Raw genomic sequence first — 24,350 nt, 5'->3', positions numbered from 1 at the left:
AATAATAATAATACTAATAATAATAATAATAATAATAATAATAATAATAATAATAAACGACTAAAAAATTAGCTGTAAAGTCATAACTTTCGGCACATGACCAGTAAGTATGGCTGGACCGAAGGCCAATTTTAATAGCTGAGCCTGCCCCTTCTCTGCCATAGCTGATGTACATAAACGAGGGAAGAAATACGGGTATAAGCTGCGCTAAAACCACAAAGTCCAGAAGATTTAAATAAATTCCTTTTTATTTTCACAGGTCTATGCGTTTCAGAGATAGATATATCTCCTTCATCAGGACAAAAGGAATCCTGATGATTCCTTTTGTCCTGATGAAGGAGATGGATATATCTCTGAAACGCGTAGACCTGTGAAAATAAAAAGGGATTTATTTAAAACTTCTGGACATTGTGGTTTTAGCGCAGCTTATACCCGTATTCCTTCCCTTCGTTTATGATACCATTATGCTTCGGGGCCGCTGTTTACCACCACCTTTACATGTGCAGAAAGGAGTTGTGACTGGCACAACCCTATCAGGTGAGTGCGGCTTTTAGCACTAGACCTAATTCCCATAACGGGTAAGACCCTATTTGCGCCCTTTTTTCCACAGTTATATTACATAGCTGATATACAGACAGAGGAGGAGGCTGACTTAGGCTAAGTTCACATTTCCGCTAAAATCTATCAGTCACAATCCGCTGCTCTTGTAAACAGCGGAATCCGTTTAGCGGATTCCGCTGCTCCCATAGACTTGTATGAGCAGCGGATTGTGACTGATGATGCTGCGTTGCACCCTCCGCCCGACTGATCAGTCGTGGAACGACTGACCGCCGGGCGGGGGGAACGCAGCATGTAACGTTTTTTGAGCAGCGAGATCCGTCGGATTTCGCTGCGCATGCTCTCTGGCTCCCTGCACACGTCACCAGCTTTGGTTGGTTACCCGATATTTACCCTGGTTACGGTGCAAGGAGCCAGCGCTAAGCGGTGTAGGCCCGTAACCAAGGTAAATATCGGGTAACCAAGGTAAACATCGGGTGCTTTGCTGTTACCCGATATTTAGGCTGGTTACGTGTGCAGGGAGGCCGACACTTCCCCGCTCGGCCCCGCCCCCTCCCGCACTCCGCACATGTATGTACACACACACACACACACACACACACACACCTGTCCCCAGCCATGCAGACAAGCACTGACACCCTCGTCTGGCCCCGCCCCCCGCTCGGCTCCGCCCCCTCCCGCACTTTGCATGTGCACACACACACATACACATACATACATACATGCACATACACACACTCACTCACACATACACTCACCTGTCCCCAGCCATGCAGACCGCAGCACTTCTACTGACATCCTCAGCGCCTGGCCCCGCCCCCCGCTCGGCTCCGCCCCCTCCCGCACTTTGCATGTGCACACACATACATACATACATACATACATGCACATACACACACTCACTCACACATACACTCACCTGTCCCCAGCCATGCAGACCGCAGCACTTCTACTGACATCCTCAGCGCCTGGCCCCGCCCCCGCTCGGCTCCGCCCCCTCCCGCACTTTGCATGTGCACACACATACATACATACATACATACATGCACATACACACACTCACTCACTCACACATACACTCACCTGTCCCCAGCCATGCAGACCGCAGCACTTCTACTGACATCCTCAGCGCCTGGCCCCGCCCCCCGCTCGGCTCCGCCCCCTCCCGCACTTTGCATGTGCACACACATACATACATACATACATACATGCACATACACACACTCACTCACTCACAGATACACTCACCTGTCCCCAGCCATGCAGACCGCAGCACTTCCACTGACATCCTCAGCGCCTGGCCCCGCCCCCCGCTCGGCTCTGCCCCCGAACTCCGCCCCCCGCACACAACGGAATCCGACAAAGAATTCTGTTCTTTGTCATCCGTTGTACAGCGTTGAACAGCGCATCAGTCACATGCGTCAAGCGACGCATGTGACGGATACAAATCAACGGAAATGTGAACTTAGCCTTATTGAAACTAGCCGTCAGCCAGCCCCCTTCATACACAAATATATAAAATACTATCCTGTATGAAGCACGGGACCAGGAAAAATGTGTGTATGTCACAATTTTACATGTTGCAAATGTTACTAACGTCCATCCTTTCTCCAATGTGAAATCAGACTTTGATACATGTATTTGCAGCCTCCTAAACGTAATCGTCCTATCATTTCCCATATTACAGAAGGGCTTCATACCTTTTGGTGTCTCCTCATTTACAGCCTGAAAATGTGGGGACTTTGTATTCCAGCTTCCAGTGATGATGTAGGACTTTCCATCCGAGCTTTTACCCATCGATTCCTAAAAATACACAGCAAGTTATTTGTGCGTTGGGCCTTTTACAGATTTTAGTACTTTTTTTGTAGGTTTTCTATATAATGTTTGAAGAAAAAAAAAAAAATTAAACATTTAACCCTTTAACAACAACCGCAGTACATGTAAAGTCGAAGTCGGTAGCGGGATCACGGGACCCTCATCTGGTGGGTAATGGCTGGATCTACCTCTAAGGCCTAAGCCACACGGCGAGAAAATCGGTGCGAGTGAAGTGCGATAAAACATCGCATTCCCCTCGGACCAATATTAGCCTGTGTGTCAGCGCACATGAGCGATTATTTTCTCAGCCATAATTGGACCGAGAAAACAATTGCAGCATGCTGCAGGTCAATGCGAGACTCTTTTCTCTCGCACCCATTCAAATGTATGGGGCGAGAGGAAAAAAAAAAATTGCACTGCACTCGCGGTACACCGGTGTACCGCGTGTGCATAGCGAGAATCACAATAGCTGGCTCCCCTCCTCAGTGCCGGCCTGCCCCTCCGCATCGCCAGCCCGCCCCCCGCAGCTGAGGTCCGCTCGTAGGGTCGGACCTCAGGACGCAGGCACACTCGCATGACACTTGGCTCCTGCTGTGCTGCCAGCGCAAGCCGAGTCTCATGCAAGCATTGCATGCAAGCATTGCCCTGTGTGGCCCCGGCCTAACAGTCGTTAGTGGAGAGGAGCTCCGCGGCGACTCTTACCCAGTTAAATACTGCTGACAGTAACATTAATAATACAATGGCGGAGGGGGCATCGTTTTATGGCCTATTAGTGCCCCCGAGATGTGATTATGGGGCGCCGATGAGTTGTTACAACACCTGGGAGCCCAATGAACACCTCTGTGCCTATTACAGAGCTCCGATGATACCTAAGCTTCAAATGGAGACTGTGATTTTTACTATATGCAGAAATACTGTGGTATTGTTAAGTACAGTACAAGTGATCAGACGATCACAGGGTCAAGTCCCCTAAGGGAATTAATAAATGCAGTTAAACAAAAAAAAAAAAAAAAAAAAACACCACCACCAACAACATAAACCGCCGCATCCCCCACTTCTCCCCCCCCATTAAAAATAAATAATAAAAATAACAAATTAAGTTGTGGTACTGCTGCATCAAAAAAAGACCCATCCGTCAGAATCTAAAAATTATTCTGACTGGCAATCATAAACAGAAAAAAAACTTAAAGTGACAAAATTATGGTTTCTTGCTCGTTGCAACACTACAAAAAAACGCTATAAGAGGCAATCAAAACATCACATCTATCCCACAATGGTAGAAGTAAAAAAGTTTGTCTTGCCCTGCAAAAGACGAGCCATGACAAATTCAGCAACCGAAAAATGAAAATGTTACGGGTCTCTGAAAATGGCGACAAACAAAACTTTTTTTACCCCCTTTTTTATCAATTCCAGTACAATACGGGGCAGAATGAATGGCGTCATTCAAAAATACAACTCGTCCTTCAAAAAACAAACCCTCATATGACTATATTAACGGAATAAGGCTATGTGCGCACTAGGCATTTTTACCCGCGGTTTTGCTGCGGAAATTTCTTGAGAAATGTTTGCAATCTTTCTGCAGACATTTCCCAGCAAAACCTATGGGAAAAAAAAAATAGCTGTGCGCACACTGTTTTTTTTCTCAAGAAAATTCCTTTTCTGAAGAATTTCTTGAGAAACTTTCTTGAGAAAATGTGCATGTCACTTCTTTTCCGCAGGTACCTGCGGTATACCCCTGGTATTTCACTCCATTCACTGTAATGTAATCGTGAAATACCGGGGGTATACCGCAGGTAGCAAATGATGTGCGGTATACCCCCGGTATAGCCACGATTTACCTGCGGTAATGCTCATCGCTGCCTGCGGTTTTGCAGAAAGTGATGTCATTATGACAGAAGAGGAAGCGGAGCAGAGTAAACACACACGTCACACTCCCTGGACGCCGCACAGAAGCACTTCCGTGTGACCTCCGGCGGGTAACCGTGCAGTCTGTGTCCTGCTCCAGCCCTGCGGCGGCCTGCCCTGCAGTGTCAGTGTCTGCCCGCAGTATCAGCAGCTTGTCACGCGGCAGCGCAGGTAGACACTGACACACAGCAGCGCGTGCAGCCGCGGGGATGCCGAGCCCTGCTGTCAGGAGGTGAGATGAGATCATTACCTGCTGTGATGATCTCCTGCCTCCTGACGTCACCGCGGTCACTGCTGTCTATGCCCGTCTCGCGAGCGGCTCGAGACTGTCATTAGCGGTGACGTCACGGGCTCTCGCGATACTGCTGACAACGCGGTGGGCATAGAAGTCAGTGACAGCGCTGACGTCAGCAGTACAGGAGATGATCACAGCAGGTAATGATCTCATCTATCCTCCTGACAGCAGCGCTCGTCATCCCCTGCAGTGACCTGGGCTATTGATGTTAGCTCAGGTTACTGCATTGCTCTCCCAGCCAATGGGGAACATTCTGTTCTTCATTGACTGGGACAGTGACTATGGTATGGATCGCCGTGCCCCCCCCTCTTATTGGATTACGCCGGACGTGGAATTGATTGTTCTTTTCAATAAATTAGTGAAAGAGGGAATGTTTTGGGGAGTGTTTTTTCAAATAAAACTTTTTTTGTTGTCTATTTTTTATTTCTTACTGACTGGGTTGGTGATATCGGGTATCGGATAGACGCGTGACATCCCTAACCCCAGGGCCTGATGCCAAGTGACATTACACATCTGGCATCAACCCCATATATTACTCTATTTGCCAACGCACCAGGGCAACGGGATGAGTTGGGGCAAAGCGCCAGGATTGGCACGTCTAATGGATGCGCCAGTTCTGGGGCGGCCGCGGCCTGCTATTTTTAGGCTGGGGAGTGTCCAATAACAGTGGACCTCCCTAGTCTGAGAATACAAGACCACAGCTGTCCGCTTTATCTTGGCTGGTGATCCAATTTGGGGGGGACCCCACGTTTTTTGTTTTAAATTATGTATTTAATGTAAAATAACAGCGTTGGGTGCCCTCTGTTTTGGATTACCAGCCAAGGTAAAGCTGCCAGCTGTGGTTTGCAGGCTGCAGCCGTCTGCTTTACCCTAGCTGGCTACAAAAGATGGGGGGGCCTCACGTGGTTTTTTTTTTAATTATTTATTTTATGGCTAAATACAAGGTTAGGCACCCTTTAGTGCCACATGAAAGTCACTAAAGGGTGCCAGCTTAGAAAATGCAGGGGGGGTAGAACATTATATATGTCTTTCTCATCTATCTATTCATCTATCCATCTTTCCCTCTATCCATTATCCGTCTGTCTATCGATTATCTATCTATTATCTATATTATTTATTGCAGTTACAGCATAAAAAAACCGCAGGGACCAACCTGCGGAAAAACCGCGGCAAAAACGCATGCGGTTTTTTACCGCAGGTGCGATAATTTCAATTCCCAGAAGTTTCTCAAGAAAATTTCTTGAGAAAAATCACTTTTCTAGTGCGCACATAGCCTAAAAGTATGGCTCTTGAAGGAAGAGGAGTAAAGAATGAAAATAAAAACAAAATTAAAAAAAAAAAAAAAATTGGTCACAGCGAAAAGGGGTCAATATCTGATTGTTTTGTAAGGACAGGCACATCAGCCGCCTTAGGGAATATTGACATCACAGAAGATGGATTCTCTCTCAGGACCTTCCTCCCAGAAGAAGCCGCAGCCGTCGCTCAGATGGAAACCACAACCAACAATGTACGATTGGTTAACCGTTCACTTACCAATTCTAACAAGTGCATGTCGCTATTCCGTACGTCTCTACCAGGACTAAGGAGGAGTCCAAAACACCTAGAGGAAACACATACAGAAGTGAGAGGTTAGGAATGGGACAGATCGGAGACCAGCATCCTGCAGCGCTCCAGCTGCTGTAAAACTACAACTCCCAGCAGTCCTTAAAGTCACAGGATGGCATGCAATAGATGGGGCATGTTTGGAATTAAAGTTTTCAAACAGCTGGAGTCAGATCCCTAAAATAGTCACAGTGCAAGAAATTAAACCAAAAAGGTAAAACTTAAAGAAAGAAAAAACATCAATGAAAACCTTTATATACGTGGAGGAGATCTTCCATGTTCTAATCATTTTCTTTAGGTCTCAAAAACTCCTGTCAATTCTCTACGAGGCAGGGATGGCCAATTAGTTTTCCCCAGGGGCCATATGAGAGACCGTGACTGTTGTGAAAGGTCATACGAAAGTGTGGGGTTTTTAACCCCCCAATACATAGTGTGATGCCGCTACAGCACCCAAACACAGTATGATGGTCCCCGAGTCCCAGAATACAGTACGAGCCCCATAGCTGCCTATACACAATATGACAGCTCCTGACGCCCCCTATGAAGTATCACTCCCACACTGCTCCGCTCTTTGACATCACAGTCGGACAGCCTTACATGCCAGGGCATCAAAGAAAGCAGGGTGGACATGCAATGTATTCCTAAACATGAGCTAGTTTACAGGATATAAATAATAAATGTGGTAGTAGTAGTAGTAATACTAATACTACTACAAAATAGAAATAATAATAATACTACGAAATAATACAAAGTATTATTTCTATTTTGTATTCTATTTGTATTATTTCGTATTATTATTATTTCTATTTTGTAAAAATACAAAATAGAAAATGTATTTTTCTATTATTTCTATTTTGTATTCTAACAATAGAAAAATACATTACTATTTCTATTTTGCATTATTTATACAAAAATAATAGAAATACAAAACATGACAAAATACAAAATAGAAATACAAAATAGAATACAAAATACATATAGAAATTATAATTACAAAATAGAAAAATACAATATTATTTCTATTATTTTGTATTATTAATACAAAATAGAAATACAAATAGAAATTCAAAAAATACAAAATAGAATAGAAAAATACAAAATAGAAATAATACAATAGAAATACAATATAATAATACAAAAGGAATAAATAGAAATACAAAATAATAATATCATAATAACACAAAATAGAAATACAAAAAGGAATAAATAGAAAAATACAATAAAAAAAATATCATTATTAATAATAATAATAATAATATAAATTACCTCTCTATTGTTAGTTCTTTGTTGGATGTCTGCTGGACATAAATAACAATTTTCTTGTCAACTCCCTGTCGTAGTCTGAAGCACTGCTTGTCCTTATCCTTTGAAACCGCGCTATTAAAACAAAAATGTGTAAATATCAGTACTGCGGATGGGAAGAGAAAACAAAGGACAGTAGTATTAATCGTTTTTTTCTTAATACCTTTTAGTATTGATTACAAAATCACTCATACCAGAACGATTACAACAGTGAGCATAAAACTGCCGAGAGCCCAGTGATCGGCTGCAGCGGTCCCAAGCACTGAAGTCATAAAGTGACTACTGCATGCAACCTATGACCAAGGCTGGGAGCAGCAACTGAGAGGCAGCAATGGACTTTTTCGTTGGTGAATTAAACTTTCCTATCCAAAAAAAATTTCCTGCTCCGCCCATATATAAAATAGCACTATGCGTGAAGTCCTGCCTGCTATGCTTAGAAAAGGGACTTTCCACTCAGTGGCCCGCTAGAAGGGACTTAGGAGGGTAAAATGCATATGGATTATTGATGTCCCCTGCCAGGGGACAAAGGAGCGTAACGGAATTTTTGGAATGTCCCCCCCAGGGAGACTCAAGATAGGAAAAGGTTAAGCTTATTTCTCTGACGCCTCATTGGGGGACACAGGACCATGGGTGTTATGCTGCCTATCCATAGGAGGACACTAAGTAGATGCAAAAGCATAGCTCCTCCTCTGCAGTATAGACCCCCTGGCAGGGCCAGGCAACCTCAGTTTTAGCTTAGTGTCTATAGGGGGCACATCTCTGCAGACTACTGCAGCAAGAATTTTTTGTTTTTAGAGGGTGACAGTTCCTTCGGGGACCGATTTCCCAAAACCATCAACATGCGGGAACGCGGAGTGTCGCCTCCCCGTACCACCTCCTGCGACGCTGGATCCTGGGCTGTTACTCACTGGACGACAGGTCTCATGGCACTGATTTTCCAGAGCCCAGAGCAGATGAAAACTTCCTCAGCCCCTCTTGCAGGCTCTGAGTTGATATTCGCTCCGCACCAGCGTGACCAGACTGCCATCTCCACAGGAGCTGAGGTGAGGTAATTCCGATTTTTCCAGAGCCCCAGAGCATTCCTCAGTCCCTCTGGCAGGCTCTGAGTTGATACACGTTCTGTGACCGGGCACAGCAGGCGTCAGAATCTGCACACTGGCTCCCTGACAGGAAACTGGAGCAAAGGTCACACTGACTGGATGCACATGGGCTGTGATTGCAGACACCTGCAGAGCATTCCACCTGTGGCGGGGGGAGGGGACAACTCCCTGGACTAAGTGCACCCGGAGCTGCGGTACACTTAGGCTCTGTGCGCACTGGAAAAGTGATTTTTCTCAAGAAAATTTCTTGAGAAACTTCTGGGAGTTGAAGATTTCCGCACCTGCGGAAAAATCCGCGGGAAAAACGCATGCGGATTTGCCGTGGATTTACCGCAGGTTGGTCCCTGCGGTTTTGCAATAAATAATATAGATAATCGATAGACAGATAATGGATAGAGTGAAAGATGGATAGATGAATAGATAGATAGGCCTGTTTCGCACGTCAGTGATTCTGGGACGTTTGTGCTTTTTTTTCTACGTACCAGAATCAGTGACATACGCAGACCCATTATAATGAATGGGTCTGCTCACACGTCAGTGATTTTTCACTGCACGTGTCTCCGTGCGGCGTACCCGCGTGTGCGTGATTGCCGCACGGAGACATGTCCATTTTTTTCTGGCATCACTGATGTCCCACGGACCACACAGTGGTGTGGTCCGTGAAACACGTGCCAGAAAAAAAACGTGCTTTTAAAATAAAAATCATTTTTACTCACCCGACTTCAGCGGCGCTCTCTGCAGCCCGTGCAGCTTGCTGCTTCTAAGCCGGCTCATTACTGTCGCGCATATTCATGATGCACGACACAGCCGACCCGGAAGCAGCTGCTGCGGGGGTCAGCGCCGGCCGGATGCTGCACCGCGGGAGCGATCAGCACCAAGGACAGCAGGAGCGCACACAGGTGAGTTGATTTCTAAGTGCAATCACGGGCCACGGAGAACGGAGCCCGGATTGCACTTAGACAACCCACGTGTGCCGTAATTCACGGCACACGGAGGGACATGTGCGTGTTTTACACGCCAGTGAAAAACGTCAGTGTTTTTCACTGACGTGTGAAATGGGCCATAGATAGATAGATAGATGAGAAAGACATAAATAATGTCCCACCCCCCTGCATATTCTAAGCTGGCACCCTTTAGTGACTTTCATGTGGCACTAAAGGGTGCTTAGCCTTGTATTTAGCCATAAAATAAATAAATAATAAAAAAAAAACCCGAAGTGAGGTCCCCCCATCTTTTGTAGCCAGCTAGGGTAAAGCAGACGGCTGCAGCCTGCAAACCACAGCTGACAGCTTCACCTTGGCTGGTAATCCAAAATAGAGGGCACACCACGCTGTTATTTTACATTAAATAAATAATTTAAAACAAAAAACGTGGGGTCCCCCCCAAATTGGATCACCAGCCAAGGTAAAGCGGACAGCTGTGGTCTGGTATTCTCAGACTAGGGAGGTCCACTGTTATTGGACACTCCCCAGCCTAAAAATAGCAGGCCACAGCCGCCCCAGAAGTGGCGCATCCATTAGACGTGCCAATCCTGGCGCTTCGCCCCCAACTCATCCCGTTGCCCTGGTGCGTTGGCAAACGAGGTAATATATGGGGTTGATGCCAGATGTGTAATGTCACCTGGCATCAAGCCCTGGGGTTGGCGAGGTCAGGCGTCTATCAGATACCCGACATCACCAACCCAGTCAGTAAGAAATAAAAAAATAGACAAAAAAAGTTTTATTTGAAAAAACACTCCCCAATACATTCCCTCTTTAACCAATTTATTGAAAAGAACAATCAATTCCACGTCCGGCGTAATCCAATAAGGGGGGGTGCACAGCGATCCATACCATAGTCGCTGTCCCAGTTAATGAAGAACAGAATGTTCCCCATTGGCTGGGAGAGCAATGCAGTGACCTGAGCTAACATCAATAGCCCAGGTCACTGCAGGGGATGCCGAGCGCTGCCATCAGGAGCATAGATGAGATCATTACCTTCTGTGATCATCTCCTGTACTGCTGATGTCAGCGCTGTCACTGACTTCTATGCCCGCCGCGTTGTCAGAAGTATCGCGAGAGCCCGTGACGTCACTGCTAGTGACAGTTTCGGGCCGCTCGCGAGACGGGCATAGACAGCAGTGACCGCGGTGGCGTCAGGAGGCAGGAGATCGTCACAGCAGGTAATGATCTCACCTCCTGTCAGCAGCGATCGTCATCCCCGCGGCTCCCAGCACTGCAGGGTGTCAGTGTCTGCCTGCGCTGCCGCGTGACAGGCTGCTGACACTGCGGGCAGACACTGACAGCCTGCAGTGCAGTGTCAGTATCTGCCTGTGTCAGTGTCTGCCTGCGCTGCAGCGTGACAAGCTGCTGACACTGCGGGCAGACATTGACACGCTGCAGTGCAGGCAGCCGCGAGGCTGGAGCGGGACACACTGCACGGGCACCTGGAGGTCGCACGGAAGTGCTTCTGTGCGGCGTCCAGGGAGTGTGACGTCTGTGTTTACTCTGCTCCGCTTCCTCTTCCTGGCATAATGACATCGCTTCCTGCAAAACCGCAGGCAGCGATGAGCATTACCGCAGGTAAATCGCGGCTATACCGGGGGTATACCGCACATCATTTGCTGCCTGCGGTATACCCCCGGAATTTCACGATTACATTACAGTGAATGGAGTGAAATTCCGGGGGTATACCGCAGGTACCTGCGGAAAATAATGGACATGCTCAATTTCTCAAGAAAGTTCCTCGAGAAAATTTTCTCAAGGAAATTTCTTGAGAAAAATCCGCACAGTGCGCACAGCTATTTTTTTTTCTCATAGGATTTGCTGGGAAATGTCTGCACAAAGATTGCAGACATTTCTCAAGAAATTTCCGCAGCAAATCCGCGGGCAAAATGGCCTAGTGCACACAGAGCCTTATAGAGGTTTTTCTGTCCACCATTGTTGTACAGGGCTGGAAGGGGGAATCGGAGTCCCTTCCCACCATTTTCTTTTGTTTATTATATTTTCTCATGCCTTCTTGTCAGAGCTAAGCCCTGCCCCCTATGACACTCGATAAGCCACGCTCCCTCACGAAAGCGCGCATAACCCTTCTCACACAGGATCTGCAGAGCATTGCTGCAGAGCATTGCTCCCTCTTGTTGTGATCAGAGCCTGTGGGCGTCTCTCAGAGCTGGCTTCCTCCTTCCCACAGGAACTGTGACGCAGGAGGGGGAAAGGGTCATCAGGGTTCTGGATGAGTTACAGCCTCACTTGCATATTAACTCTGCAGAGCATTGCTGCCTCATTACAATCAGAGTTTGTGGCTCATCAGCCAGGGGCTGCAGTCACATGTTTTATGCCCTGCACAACTACAGCAACAACTATAAGACTATTAATGTATCCTGCCACGCTGAGCTACTAGGGGATGATAGCACCTCTTCCTTCTGTGAGTCGGTGCCTTTGTAGCCCCCCAACCCCTCCCCCCCCCGCCACCACTGCAGCAACCGCTGCCAGCCCAGAGCCTACGGCTCCCAGTCCCCTAGAATGGGCACAGTTCCCAGAACCTGGTGCTGGCTATGCAACATCGTCCTACACCCCTCGGGGCCCCTGGACAGAACGCAGCCTGATGACACCTCTATAGAGGGTCCTTCTGATAAGAATCAGCCCTCTGCTTCACCAGTTGCAGATCAGAAAAAGGGCATGACCCCCATGGGTCTCCCTCTGGGGTTCACAGATGGGGTTCTCCCACATGTTCCGCGGTCTCTGAGGAGCCGGAGGAAGGGGAATGATGTTTGTACCGGGATGATTCCTTGGTTTCAACCTCCCCGAGCGATCAAGCTGCGATGGACTCCCTTATTGCAGCAATCTACCAAAACTCTGCATATGGAAGATCTCCCATCCAATACTACTGACCCTGCGGTCTCCTTTAAAAGGGTGAAGAAACTTCAAAAAAAAAAAAAAAAAAGAAGAGCTTTTTGACGCCGCTTCGGTATCCGTAAACTCATGGAGTCCCGGTACCCCTTTGGCTTAGCTGTCTCTAAGGGCTGGGCCGATCCGGCCTCGGTGGACCCTCACCCGGCTTCCGCCTGCCTGAAGGACCCTCCTGTCTTTTACTTGATGGATCCTCCTTCAAGGACCCGACAGACAGACAAGTGGAGCAGCTCGATCGCTCTGCCTCGAGGCTGCGGGTCCCTCTCCCCTTCCGTGTGGGTCGCACAGGCACCAGGACTACCAGTTTTCCTCAGACCCTCACAGATGTAACTGTTCACATTGCTGCGGCGGCGGAGTACCTCATGCAGGCCTCCCTCGGCGCTGCTACCTGCGCAGTTATTGCCGCCTCAAATACCACAGAAATCCGTAAGGCCCTCTGGTTCCGATAATGGAGAGTGGACTCGGTCTCTAAGAAGCCTCTCACAGTACTCCTTTCCAGACTGATGGTTTGCCGATCGTCTGGACAGGCTTTTTTTTTTTTTTGTCTGACGCCACGGGAGGAAAAGAGTACCTCTCTCCCCCAACTCTAGCCCAGGATGGGTTTTTTTTACTAGACACGCAGGGCCCGACCTTCTCAGCCGTCCCCGAGTCCACCTCGTCCTGGCAGTCTAGACAAAGACCGAGAAGTCTCGTCCTTCTCCATCTGGGCTGCCGCCTCAGACCACAAATAGGTGTGATATCTTGTGTCTTCCGGTTACCACATTGAATTCTGGACCCGATCCCCTGGTCAGTCTTTTCTCTCAAACCCCCCAAATGCTCCAAAACACCACGAGGCCTTCTCCTCAGCAATCCACTCCCTCCAAACGGCGGGGGTGATGGTACCTGTTCCGGACGGCGAGAGGTTCAAGGCTATACCTATCATGGTTGCTAAAGAAAGACGGGTCAGTTCGTCCCATCCTGGACCTCTAACACCTGAGCAAACATGTGCACGTAAGGAGATTCAGAATGGACTTCCTAGGGTCCATTATTACCTTTATGGTCGAAGGAGAATTCCTTGCTTCCCTAGCTATCAGGGACGCGTACCTGCACATACCCATCGCTCCAGCTCACCAAAGTTTCTCCGCTTCGCGGTTCAGGACTTCTTGTTTTCATTTGTGGCCCTACCCTCGGCTCTGCCACAGCTCCAAGGGTCTTAACTAAGGTCATGGCGGCCGCCATGAGTGCCCTTCACGCCAGGAGAGTGGCTGTTCTGCCTTGCTTGGATGACCTCCTCATCAAGGGCTCGACCAGCGTGCAGATCTCTGTGGGCACCCTATCCCGCTTAGGGCGGCTTCTGACTCCAGTCAAATCATCCCCGGTCGCGTCAAAATCCGTCACCTCCCTGGGCATGTCCCTGGACACTCTTCGGGGCTTGATATTTCTCCCTCAAGTCAAGGCGACCGCTCTACAACAAGCGGTACACTGCCCTCTACGTACTCCTGTCACTTCATACGATTTAGTATGAGAGTGCTAGGTACGATAGCGGCGGCTATAGAGGCAGTGCTGCTCGCTTAGCCACACCACCGCCCACTGCAGCTTGCGCCTCTAGCTGCCTGGGACAAGAGCCCCTTTTCCTTGGACGAACTTTTCACCTGACACCTTCAGTCAGGTATGCGCTTTACTGGTGACTTCAGTCCTCTTCCATATCGAGAAGGAGTTTTTCTCCCCCAAGTGCACTGGCTACTCCTGACCACGGACGCCAGTCTTAGTCTGGGGAGCAGCGTACTGGCTCCACACTGCTTCGGGACGTTGGACACCCCAGGAGTCTTCCCTTCCCAGAAATCATCCTGAAAATCATCACGATCTTCTCACGCTCAGGTCATTCCCCTTTTCTGCTAGCAGGTCGTTTGATTTGGGTCCAATTAGGCCACAGCTGTTGCATTGTCCATGTCAATCAGCAGGGAGGTACCAGCAGCAAGACCGCTTATCTCGAGGTCCTCAGGATCCTCACCTGGACCGAATCGGCGGGGGTCTGTGTTTTCAACGTTACACATACCGGGAGTAGAAAACTGGGTGGCAGACCTTCTAAGTCGCCAAGGCCTGGCCGCCGGAGAGTGGTTTCTCCACCCAGAAGTGTTCCCACACATCTGCACTCACTGGAGTACACCAGACGTGGAATTAATGGTGCTCTACAAATAAATAATAATAATCTAATGGCCTCAAGGTTGAACGAAAAGGTACCCGCGTTCTTAGCCAGGTCACGTGACCCACAGTCCATTGGCGCGGATGCTCTAGTCTCCTGAAGTAGTTTCCGTCCAACTTACATGTTTTTCGCCTCTGCCCCTGCTGCCGCGAGTAATCAGGAAGATCAAGGCAGAAGGAGTCCCGGTGATACTAATAGCACCGGACTAGCCCAGGTGCGCCTGGTATGCTGAATTAGTACAATTGCTTATGGCGCCTCGTAAGCATCCCAGACCTGCTGACCCAAGGGCGCATTTCCCATCAGAACTCCAGAATTGAGACCTGGACTTTAAAAAGAGGAAGATTCTCTCCTGCGGTCACCTCCACCTTGTACAGTGCCCGAAAGCCGGCCTTCATCCCATATTTACCACCGTACGTGGAAAACCTTCCTTTTCCAGTGCAGGGAATCTAATATCCAACCTATGCCCCTGCGATCCCCAGAATTCTTGATTTTTTTTTTTGCAGTCAGGTTGCAAAAAGGGTTGGCCCTCAGCTCCCTTAAGGGGCAGGTTTCATCTCTCTCAATATTCTATCAATACCGCCTAGCTTGCAATACGCAAGTCAAGACCTTCCTCCAGGGCGTTTCCAATCTAGTTTTCCTGTATAAACGGTCGCTGGACCCATGGGACCTCAATCTCGTTTTGGACGGTATCCAGAGGTCCCCTTTTGAACCTCTTAAGGAATAGTCTCTTGCTCTTCTCTCCTGGAAGGTAACATTCTTAGTGGCGATTACGTCCATCAGACAAGTTTCGGAACTGGCATCACTCTCTTGCCGCGAACCCTTTCTGATCTTTCATCAGGACAAGGTGGTTCTACGCCCCCTTCCGGATTTTCTTCCGATGGTTATTTCCCCGTTTCATATGAACGAGGACATTGTTCTGACTTCCTTTTTGTCCACACCCAGTCCATAGGGTGGAAAGGTTTCTACATTCGCTAGATCTTGTGAGGGCTCTCAGATATTACGTACCCAGGACAGCCCCTTTAGGAACATAGACTCCTTGTTCGTCATTCCTGAAAGGCCTAAGAAAGGACAGGCAGCTTCATAGGCAACGCTGGCTCGATGGATTCGCTCTGCGATCCAGGAAATCTACCGCTTGCAACTTAAGCCCATTCCTAGTGGGCTGCGGATTTATTCCACGCAAGCAGTTGTCGCCCCTTTGGGCCATTAGGCATCAGCCTTCAGTGAAACAGAGGTGTAAGGCTGCGACCTGGTCTTGCCTACATACGGTTTCAAAGCATTACTGAATCCATACCCAGGCTTCGGCTGAGGTGAACCTAGGTAGGAAAATTCTGCAAACTATAGTGGAGTACCTCTCTCAGTAGGCGCTCCTGGCTATCTCGGACTGGTTCCTAGTCCTTGGGTTGCGTTGTTTATTGTTTACCCACCCATGGAGTGCTTTAGGACGTCCCATGGTCCTGTGTCCCCCAATGAGGCGTCAGAGAAAAACGGATTTTTGTGTACTCACCGTAAAATTGTTTTCTCTTAGCCATCATTGGGGGACACAGCACCCACCCTGTTGCCCTGTTGGGCCTTGGTTCTCTCAGTACCTTATTTGGTTATGACTCTTCTTTTCTCATGTTCCTCTGTTGAGACGTTTTTACTGTTTTTTTCTCCTACTGCTTGTGTACTAAAACTGAGGTTGCCTGGCCCGGCCAGGGGGTGTATACTGCAGAGGAGGAGCTATGCTTTTGCATCTACTTAGTGTCCTCCTATGGATAGGCAGCATAACACCCATGGTCCTGTGTCCCCCAATGATGGCTAAGAGAAAACGATTTTACGGTGAGTACACAAAAATCCGTTTTTTGTTATGTTTACAGTTGGGAAAAAAAATAAAAAAGCCTGGAAAAAACGTATGTACCGTATTTTTCGCTTTATAAGGACGCACCTGATTATAAGACGCACCCCCAAATTTGGTGAAGGAATAGAGAAATTTTTAATAAATGGGGTCCGTCTTATAATGCCAGTGTCCGTCTAACAAATCATATAGAGTATATGTCCCTCATAACCCCCCCCATCCTAAAATTAGCCCCCTTAATCTGGATATGGCCACCTTATATTGAATATAGCCCCCTTGTGCTGGCACATGTTCCCCAGTGATCCCACAAGTCCCCCATGGCTGGCCCACGGCCCCCTGAGGCTGGCCCACGGCCCCCTGAGGCTGGCCCACGGCCCCCTGAGGCTGGCCCACGGCCCCCTGAGGCTGGCCCACGGCCCCCTGAGGCTGGCCCACGGCCCTTGGCAGCAAGAGCCCCAGTTTAGGACTCCTAAAAACAACTCGATGTGCATGTACCATTAAAGCACCAGTACAGTGGTTTGGATTTTTGTTATTGCACCTCTGGAGTGGTGCTTTAAATCTAAGCATCCTGAGCCCTGTCCTATAGTCACCATCCACCCTGTTCATCCTTTTCCAGCGGCGCTTTGGTCGGTCTGCTCTGAAAAGTGACTAGCCGGCAGCTTTAGTGTTTAATGGAGCCGTAGGTCACACTTCAATACAAGTCTATGGGAGCCTCTTTCTGTCTCTCATAGACTTGTATCATGAGCTTGTGATGTAGTTTCTGCATTCCATAAAGTCAGAAGCTACGGGCACAATATGGGGTTGCAGGACGGGGGCAGCATCGGTAAAAGGTGGAAACGGCAGGATAAGCCATTTACAGCCACTACAGCGGTGCAAAAACAACAACAAATCACTGTAATTCTATCATAGGCTCTTTTATGCAATTTCCTCCATGTAATCACTTTCCTTACAATCTTGGAGAAACCCCATTAACCCAATTAGTGTTGCCTGTTTATATTAAAACTGTGAGCACAAAAACTACCACACACTTACCGTATATACTGGCGTATAAGACGACTTTTTACCCCCTTAAAATAATGGCTACAGTGGGGGGTCGTCTTATACGCCGGATATACGGGGGGGGGTGGGGAGGGGGTGTGTATGTACACTGCAGCGTCCAGGGGAGGTGGGGGCAGCAGCTCTGGAGCACAGGGGAACGCTGCGGGCTGCAGCCTTTGATCTCCTGCACCCGCTCATATAATATGCACAGCCGCTGTCCATCTCCAATGGTGCTGAAATCGCACGCAGTGAGGGGCTGGGGCAGCGGTGCATATTATATGAGCCTGCGTCCCAGTGTGATCGCACATGCCCCCCCTGTGTTAGATTTGGCCCCCAGGCTGCTGCTCATTCTAAAATAAAAAAGCTTTACTTACCCCTGCAGCGTTTCTCCCCGTGTCCCTGCTTCCACTGTGATCAGGCAGAGATCTCAGCCTGCTGTGCCGATCACATGACCGCACTGACAACCAGGAAGTGGAAGAACAGAAGCACGGAGGGAGACAGGAGGGAGCTCAGCGCTGGAGGAGGTAAGGAAAGAGGGTTTTATTTTACTTTGGGCAGCAGCCTAGGGGCCATATCTGACACAGGGGGACTTGTGCGATCTATAGGGGCCATGGGCAGCACTATGGGGGCGATATCTAACACAGGGGGACTTGTGCGATCTATAGGGGCCATGGGCAGCACTATGGGGGCGATATCTGACACAGGGGGACTTGTGCGATCTATAGGGGCCATGGGCAGCACTATGGGGGAGATATCTAACACAGGGGGACTTGTGCGATCTATATAGGGGCCATGGGCAGCACTATGGGGGAGATATCTAACACAGGGGGACTTGTGCCCATTATGGGCCCCGGTGAGCTGCTTCTAACCCCCCAGATGTATGCCCTGCCAATCCCCCCCCCGCCGATGCCGCGGGTGCTGTACCCGCCGAGCCGCGGGTGCAGGCCCCACAGAGCAGCAGAGTTGTGTGTATTTGTCTGTATGTAGCAGAGTTGTATGTGTTTGTCTGTATGTAGCAGAGTTGTACGTGTTTGTCTGTATGTAGCAGAGTTGTACGTGTTTGTCTGTATGTAGCAGAGTTGTATGTGTTTGTCTGTATGTAGCAGAGTTGTGTGTGTTTGTCTGTATGTAGCAGAGTTGTATGTGTTTGTCTGTATGTAGCAGAGTTGTATGTGTTTGTCTGTATGTAGCAGAGTTGTATGTGTTTGTCTGCATGTAGCAGAGTTGTGTGTGTTTGTCTGTTTGTAGCAGAGTTGTGTGTGTTTGTCTGTTTGTAGCAGAGTTGTGTGTGTTTGTCTGTTTGTAGCAGAGTTGTGTGTGTCTGTTTGTAGCAGAGTGTAGTACCATTGTTTCAGTCCAGTTGTGGCTTTATACAGCAGGGAGGAGCATTCGTTGCTGTACTAAGTGAACATTGGAGCGATTGATCTGTCAATGGCCCTTTAAAAACATATTGTACGGCTCTCGCGGAATTAAAATTAACATGTTGCAATCAAAGCAGACTTTTTTTCATTTGGGAGCGGGGTAGTCTTATACAGTGAGTATATCCCAAATTCTATATTTTTAGGGGAGAAGTTGGGGGTCGTCTTATACGCCCAGTCGTCTTATACGCCGGCATATACGGTAAGAACTTACCTGAAGTACCCCTTCCCATCATCTTCTTTAATTTCAAGTGACACAGAAAAAGTAAAGATGTCGCTATCAGGGGTTTGAGGAGGGATGGAGGCGGTGAGGAGAGTCTGTTTGACCGACCGTCGAAATGCTGTGGCAAAACTATACAGTATCCGACTCACCTAAAAAGAAAAAAAAAAAAAAAAGGATATCAGTTATGACTTATATCGTATCCAAGAAGTGTGTACGTTGCAAATAACGTTTTCCCTGAAAATGAGCCCTAGCAGGGATTTTAAGCATTTTTGGCGTAAGGCCTAATTATAAGCCCTACCCTGAAAATAAGCCCTAGTCGCGGATCAATAATGATGTGTCCATGCAGCTAAAAAAGTACTGCAGGACACTTCATTATAGAAAGCAGACACCCCCAAAAAAAAGAGAAGAAAGAAGACCCCGCAATCGTAATCACCAGACGCCGAACAGGAGTATTTGCAGTGAAAAGCACACCCACCCCTGGGTCCTCCATCATGCGTTCCACTGCAGGTCCTTGCGCTCCGCTGGACTGCATTGCAGGATCCTCTGTTGGCAGGAAGCATTCGGTATTGCTAGATGTCGTGTCTATATGTGTGCGCGCGCAATCTGATGTGCGATTGTGTGCGCACAGGTGCCGGCCAGAAGCCGGGGAGGACTACGTGGAGCGCCCACTAAATATCGCTGGAGGACCTGGGAGCAACACAGACGCACGGGGTCCGGTAAGTATGATTCTCCTGGGAAGGTGGATCTGCATTTTTTGGGGGGGTAAACTTTTAGTTTATGGGAAACACGGTAGCTGGAACAATTGTCAGGTGCAAAGAAGGGAATTTTGTTTACTTACCGTAAATTCCTTTTCTTCTAGCTCCAATTGGGAGACCCAGACAATTGGGTGTATAGCTACTGCCTCCGGAGGCCACACAAAGCATTACACTTAAAAGTGTAAGGCCCCTCCCCTTCTGCCTATACACCCCCCGTGGGATCACGGGTTCCTCAGTTTTAGTGCCAAAGCAAGAAGGAGGAAAGCCAATAACTGGTTTAAGAACAAATTCAATCCGAAGGAACATCGGAGAACCGAAACCATTCAACATGAACAACATGTGTACCCGAACAAACAAAAATCCCTAAGCAAACAGGGCGGGTGCTGGGTCTCCCAATTGGAGCTAGAAGAAAAGGAATTTACGGTAAGTAAACAAAATTCCCTTCTTCTTTGTCGCTCCTAATTGGGAGACCCAGACAATTGGGACGTCCAAAAGCAGTCCCTGGGTGGGTATAATAACCCCTCGTGATAGGACCGTAAAAACAGCCCTACCCTACAGGTGGGCCGTCGCCGCCTGAAGGACTTGTCTACCTAGGCTGGCGTCCGCCGAAGCGTAGGTATGCACTTGATAGTGTTTGGTAAAAGTGTGCAGACTCGACCAGGTAGCCGCCTGGCACACCTGCTGAGCCGTAGCCTGGTGTCGTACTGCCCAGGACGCACCCACGGCTCTGGTAGAATGGGCCTTCAGCCCTGAGGGAACCGGAAGCCCAGCAGAACGGTAGGCTTCAAGAATTGGTTCCTTGATCCACCGAGCTAGGGTGGATTTGGAAGCTTGCGACCCTTTGCGCTGACCAGCGACAAGGACAAAGAGTGCATCCGAGCGGCGCAGGGGCGCCGTGCGGGAAATGTAGATCCTGAGCGCTCTCACGAGATCCAACAATGCAAATCCTTTTCACATTGATGAACTGGATGAGGGTACAAGGAAGGCAAGGAGATATCCTGATTAAGATGAAACGGGGATACCACCTTAGGGAGAAACTCCGGAATAGGGCGCAAAACCACCTTGTCCTGGTGAATCACCAGGACGGGAGATTTGCATGACAGCGCTGCTAGCTCGGACACTCTCCGGAGAGACGTGACCGCTACTAGAAAGGCCACTTTCTGTGAAAGGCGAGAAAGGGAAACATCCCTCATAGGCTCGAAAGGCGGCTTCTGAAGAACAATTAGAACCCTGTTTCGATCCCAGGGTTCTAACGGCCGCTTGTAAGGAGGGACGATATGACAGACCCCTTGCAGGAACGTGCGTACCTGAGGAAGTCGTGCTAGGCGCTTCTGAAAAAATACAGATAGCGCTGAGACTTGCCCCTTGAGGGAGCTGAGCGACAAACCTTTTTCCAACCCGGATTGCAGGAAGGAAAGAAAAGTAGGCAAACTAAATGGCCAGGGAGAGACTCCCTGAGCAGAGCACCAAGACAAGAATATTTTCCACGTCCTGTGGTATAACTTGGCGGAGGTAGGTTTTCTGGCCTGTCTCATGGTGGCAATGACCTCTTGAGACAATCCTGAACCCGCTAGGATCCAGGACTCAATGGCCACACAGTCAGGTTCAGGGCCGCAGAATTCTGATGGAAAAACGGCCCTTGAGACAGCAAGTCTGGTCGGTCTGGTAGTGCCCACGGTTGGCCTACCGCGAGGTGCCACAGATCCGGGTACCACGACCTCCTTGGCCAGTCTGGAGCGACGAGGATGGCGCGGCGGCAGTCGGACCTGATCTTGCGCAGCACTCTGGGCAACAGAGCCAGAGGTGGAAACACATAAGGAAACCGGAACTGCGACCAATCTTGAACTAAGGCGTCTGCCGCCAGAGCTCGGTGATCGTGAGACCGTGCCATGAAAACTGGGACCTTGTTGTTGTGCCGAGACGCCATTAGGTCGACGTCCGGCATCCCCCGGCGGCGACAGATCTCTTGAAACACGTCCGGGTGAAGAGACCATTCCCCTGCGTCCATACCCTGGCGACTGAGGAAGTCTGCTTCCCAGTTGTCCACGCCTGGGATGTGAACTGCGGATATGGTGGAAGCCGTGTCTTCCACCCACGTCAGAATCCGCCGGACTTCCTGGAAGGCTTGCCGACTGCGAGTTCCTCCTTGGTGGATGATGTATGCCACCGCTGTGGAGTTGTCCGACTGAATACGGATCTGCTTGCCTTCCAGCCACTGCTGGAAGGCTTGTAGGGCAAGATACACTGCTCTGATCTCCAGAACGTTGATCTGAAGAGTGGACTCTTGCTGAGTCCACGTACCTTGAGCCCTGTGGTGGAGAAAGACTGCTCCCCACCCTGACAGACTCGCGTCCGTCGTGACCACCTCCCAGGATGGGGGTAGGAAGGATTTCCCTTTCGACAATGAGGTGGGAAGCAGCCACCATCGAAGAGAATCCTTGGCCGCCTGAGAGAGAGAGACGTTGCTGTCGAGGGACTTCGACCTCCCGTCCCATTGGCGGAGAATGTCCCATTGTAGTGGACGCAGATGAAACTGCGCGAAAGGGACTGCCTCTATTGCTGCCACCATCTTCCCTAGGAAGTGCATGAGGCGTCTCAAGGGGTGTGACTGACCTTGAAGGAGAGATTGCACCCCTGTCTGCAATGAACGCTATTTGACAAGCGGAAGCTTCACTACCGCTGAGAGAGTATGAAACTCCATGCCAAGATATGTTATCGACTGGGTCGGGGTTAGATTGGTTGTTGAGAAGTTTTAGGTCCAGAACGGGACGGAAAGACCCGTCCTTTTTTGGTACCACAAACAAATTGGAGTAAAAACCGTGACCTTGCTCTTGAAGAGGAACAGGGATCACCACTCCTTCCGCCTTTAGAGTGCACACCGCCTGCAGGAGAGCATCGGCTCGGTCGGGAGGCGGAGACGTTCTGAAGAATCGAGTTGGAGGACGAGAACTGAACTCTATCCTGTACCCGTGAGACAGAATGTCTCTCACCCAACGGTCTTTGACATGTGGCAGCCAAATGTCGCCAAAGCGGGAGAGCCTGCCACCGACCGAGGATGCGGAGGGAGGAGGCCGGAAGTCATGAGGAAGCCGCCTTGGTAGCGGGTCTTCCGGCTGTCTTTTTTGGGCGTGACTGAGCCCGCCAAGAATCTGAACTCCTCTGATCCTTTTGAGTCCTTTTGGACGAGGAGAATTGGGACCTGCCCGAACCTCGAAAGGACCGAAACCCCGACTGTCCCCTCCTCTGTTGGGGTTTGTTTTGTCTGGGCTGAGGTAAGGATGAATCCTTACCCTTGGACTGTTTAATGATTACATCCAAGCGTTCACCAAACAGCCGGTCACCAGAAAATGGCAAACTGGTTAAACATTTTTTGGAAGCAGAATCTGCTTTCCATTCCCTTAACCACAAGGCTCTGCGTAAAACCACGGAGTTGGCAGATGCCACTGCCGTACGGCTCGTAGAGTCCAGAACAGCATTAATCGCGTAAGACGCAAATGCAGACATTTGAGAGGTTAAGGATGCCACCTGCGGAACAGATGTACGTGTGACCGTGTCAATCTGTGCAAGACCAGCTGAAATAGCTTGGAGTGCCCATACGGCTGCGAATGCAGGAGCAAACGACGCGCCGATAGCCTCATAGATGGATTTCAACCAGAGCTCCATCTGTCTGTCAGTGGCATCTTTAAGTGCAGCCCCATCCTCCACTGCAACTATGGATCTAGTCGCAAGCCTGGAGATAGGGGGATCCACCTTGGGACACTGGGTCCAGCTCTTGACCACGTCAGGAGGAAAGGAATATCTGAAATGGAATTTCTCCTGCTGTGAAGCTGACTCCTCCACTTGAGGAGCTGGGGGAGAAATATCCAACATTTTATTGATGGACGCGATAAGATCGTTCACTATGGCGTCACCATCAGGAGTATCTAGATTGAGAGCGGTCTCAGGATCAGAATCCTGATCAGCTATTTCCGGCTCATCACACAGAGAATCCTCCTGCTGAGAGCCTGACCAGTGAGATGATGTAGAGGGCCGCTCATAGCGAGCTCTCTTAGGCTGTCTGGGACTGTCGTCCGTGTCAGAGCCATCACCCTGGGATGCGTGGGACACCCCCGGAGCTGTTCCAACTGAGGGGGGCCAGGGAGCAATGAATCAACAGTGCCCATGGTCTGAGTTACTGGTCTAGACTGCAAAGTTTCTAGAATCTGAGACATAGTCACAGATAATCTATCCGCAAAAATTGCAAACTCTGTCCCCGTCACCTGGACAGTATTCACAGGTGGATCTCTCTGGGACACCTCCAGCAGAGGCCCTGGCCGAGCAGGGAGCACAGGGACCGAACACTGCACACAATGGGGGTCAGTGGAACCTGCCGGTAGAACAGCCTCACAAGCGGTGCAAGCAGCATAAAAAGCCTGTGCCTTGGCACCCCTGTT

At 49.2% G+C, this 24,350-nt stretch overlaps 1 protein-coding gene across 1 annotated transcript in view; it reads right to left on the bottom strand.

Moving 5' to 3' along the window:
• Positions 1 to 24,350, bottom strand: part of RABGAP1 (RAB GTPase activating protein 1) — a 295,120-nt gene that overhangs the window by 224,478 nt on the left and 46,292 nt on the right. Inside the window, 4 exon segments of the mRNA XM_075324109.1 lie at positions 2,259 to 2,361; positions 6,107 to 6,173; positions 7,442 to 7,552; positions 19,154 to 19,311. Coding sequence (XP_075180224.1) covers positions 2,259 to 2,361; positions 6,107 to 6,173; positions 7,442 to 7,552; positions 19,154 to 19,311 — 439 coding nt within the window.

This window comes from Anomaloglossus baeobatrachus, chromosome 9 (assembly GCF_048569485.1).
Source record: "Anomaloglossus baeobatrachus isolate aAnoBae1 chromosome 9, aAnoBae1.hap1, whole genome shotgun sequence".
Taxonomy (NCBI): domain Eukaryota; kingdom Metazoa; phylum Chordata; class Amphibia; order Anura; family Aromobatidae; genus Anomaloglossus; species Anomaloglossus baeobatrachus.
This window is presented reverse-complemented; position numbering and strand designations above follow the sequence as displayed.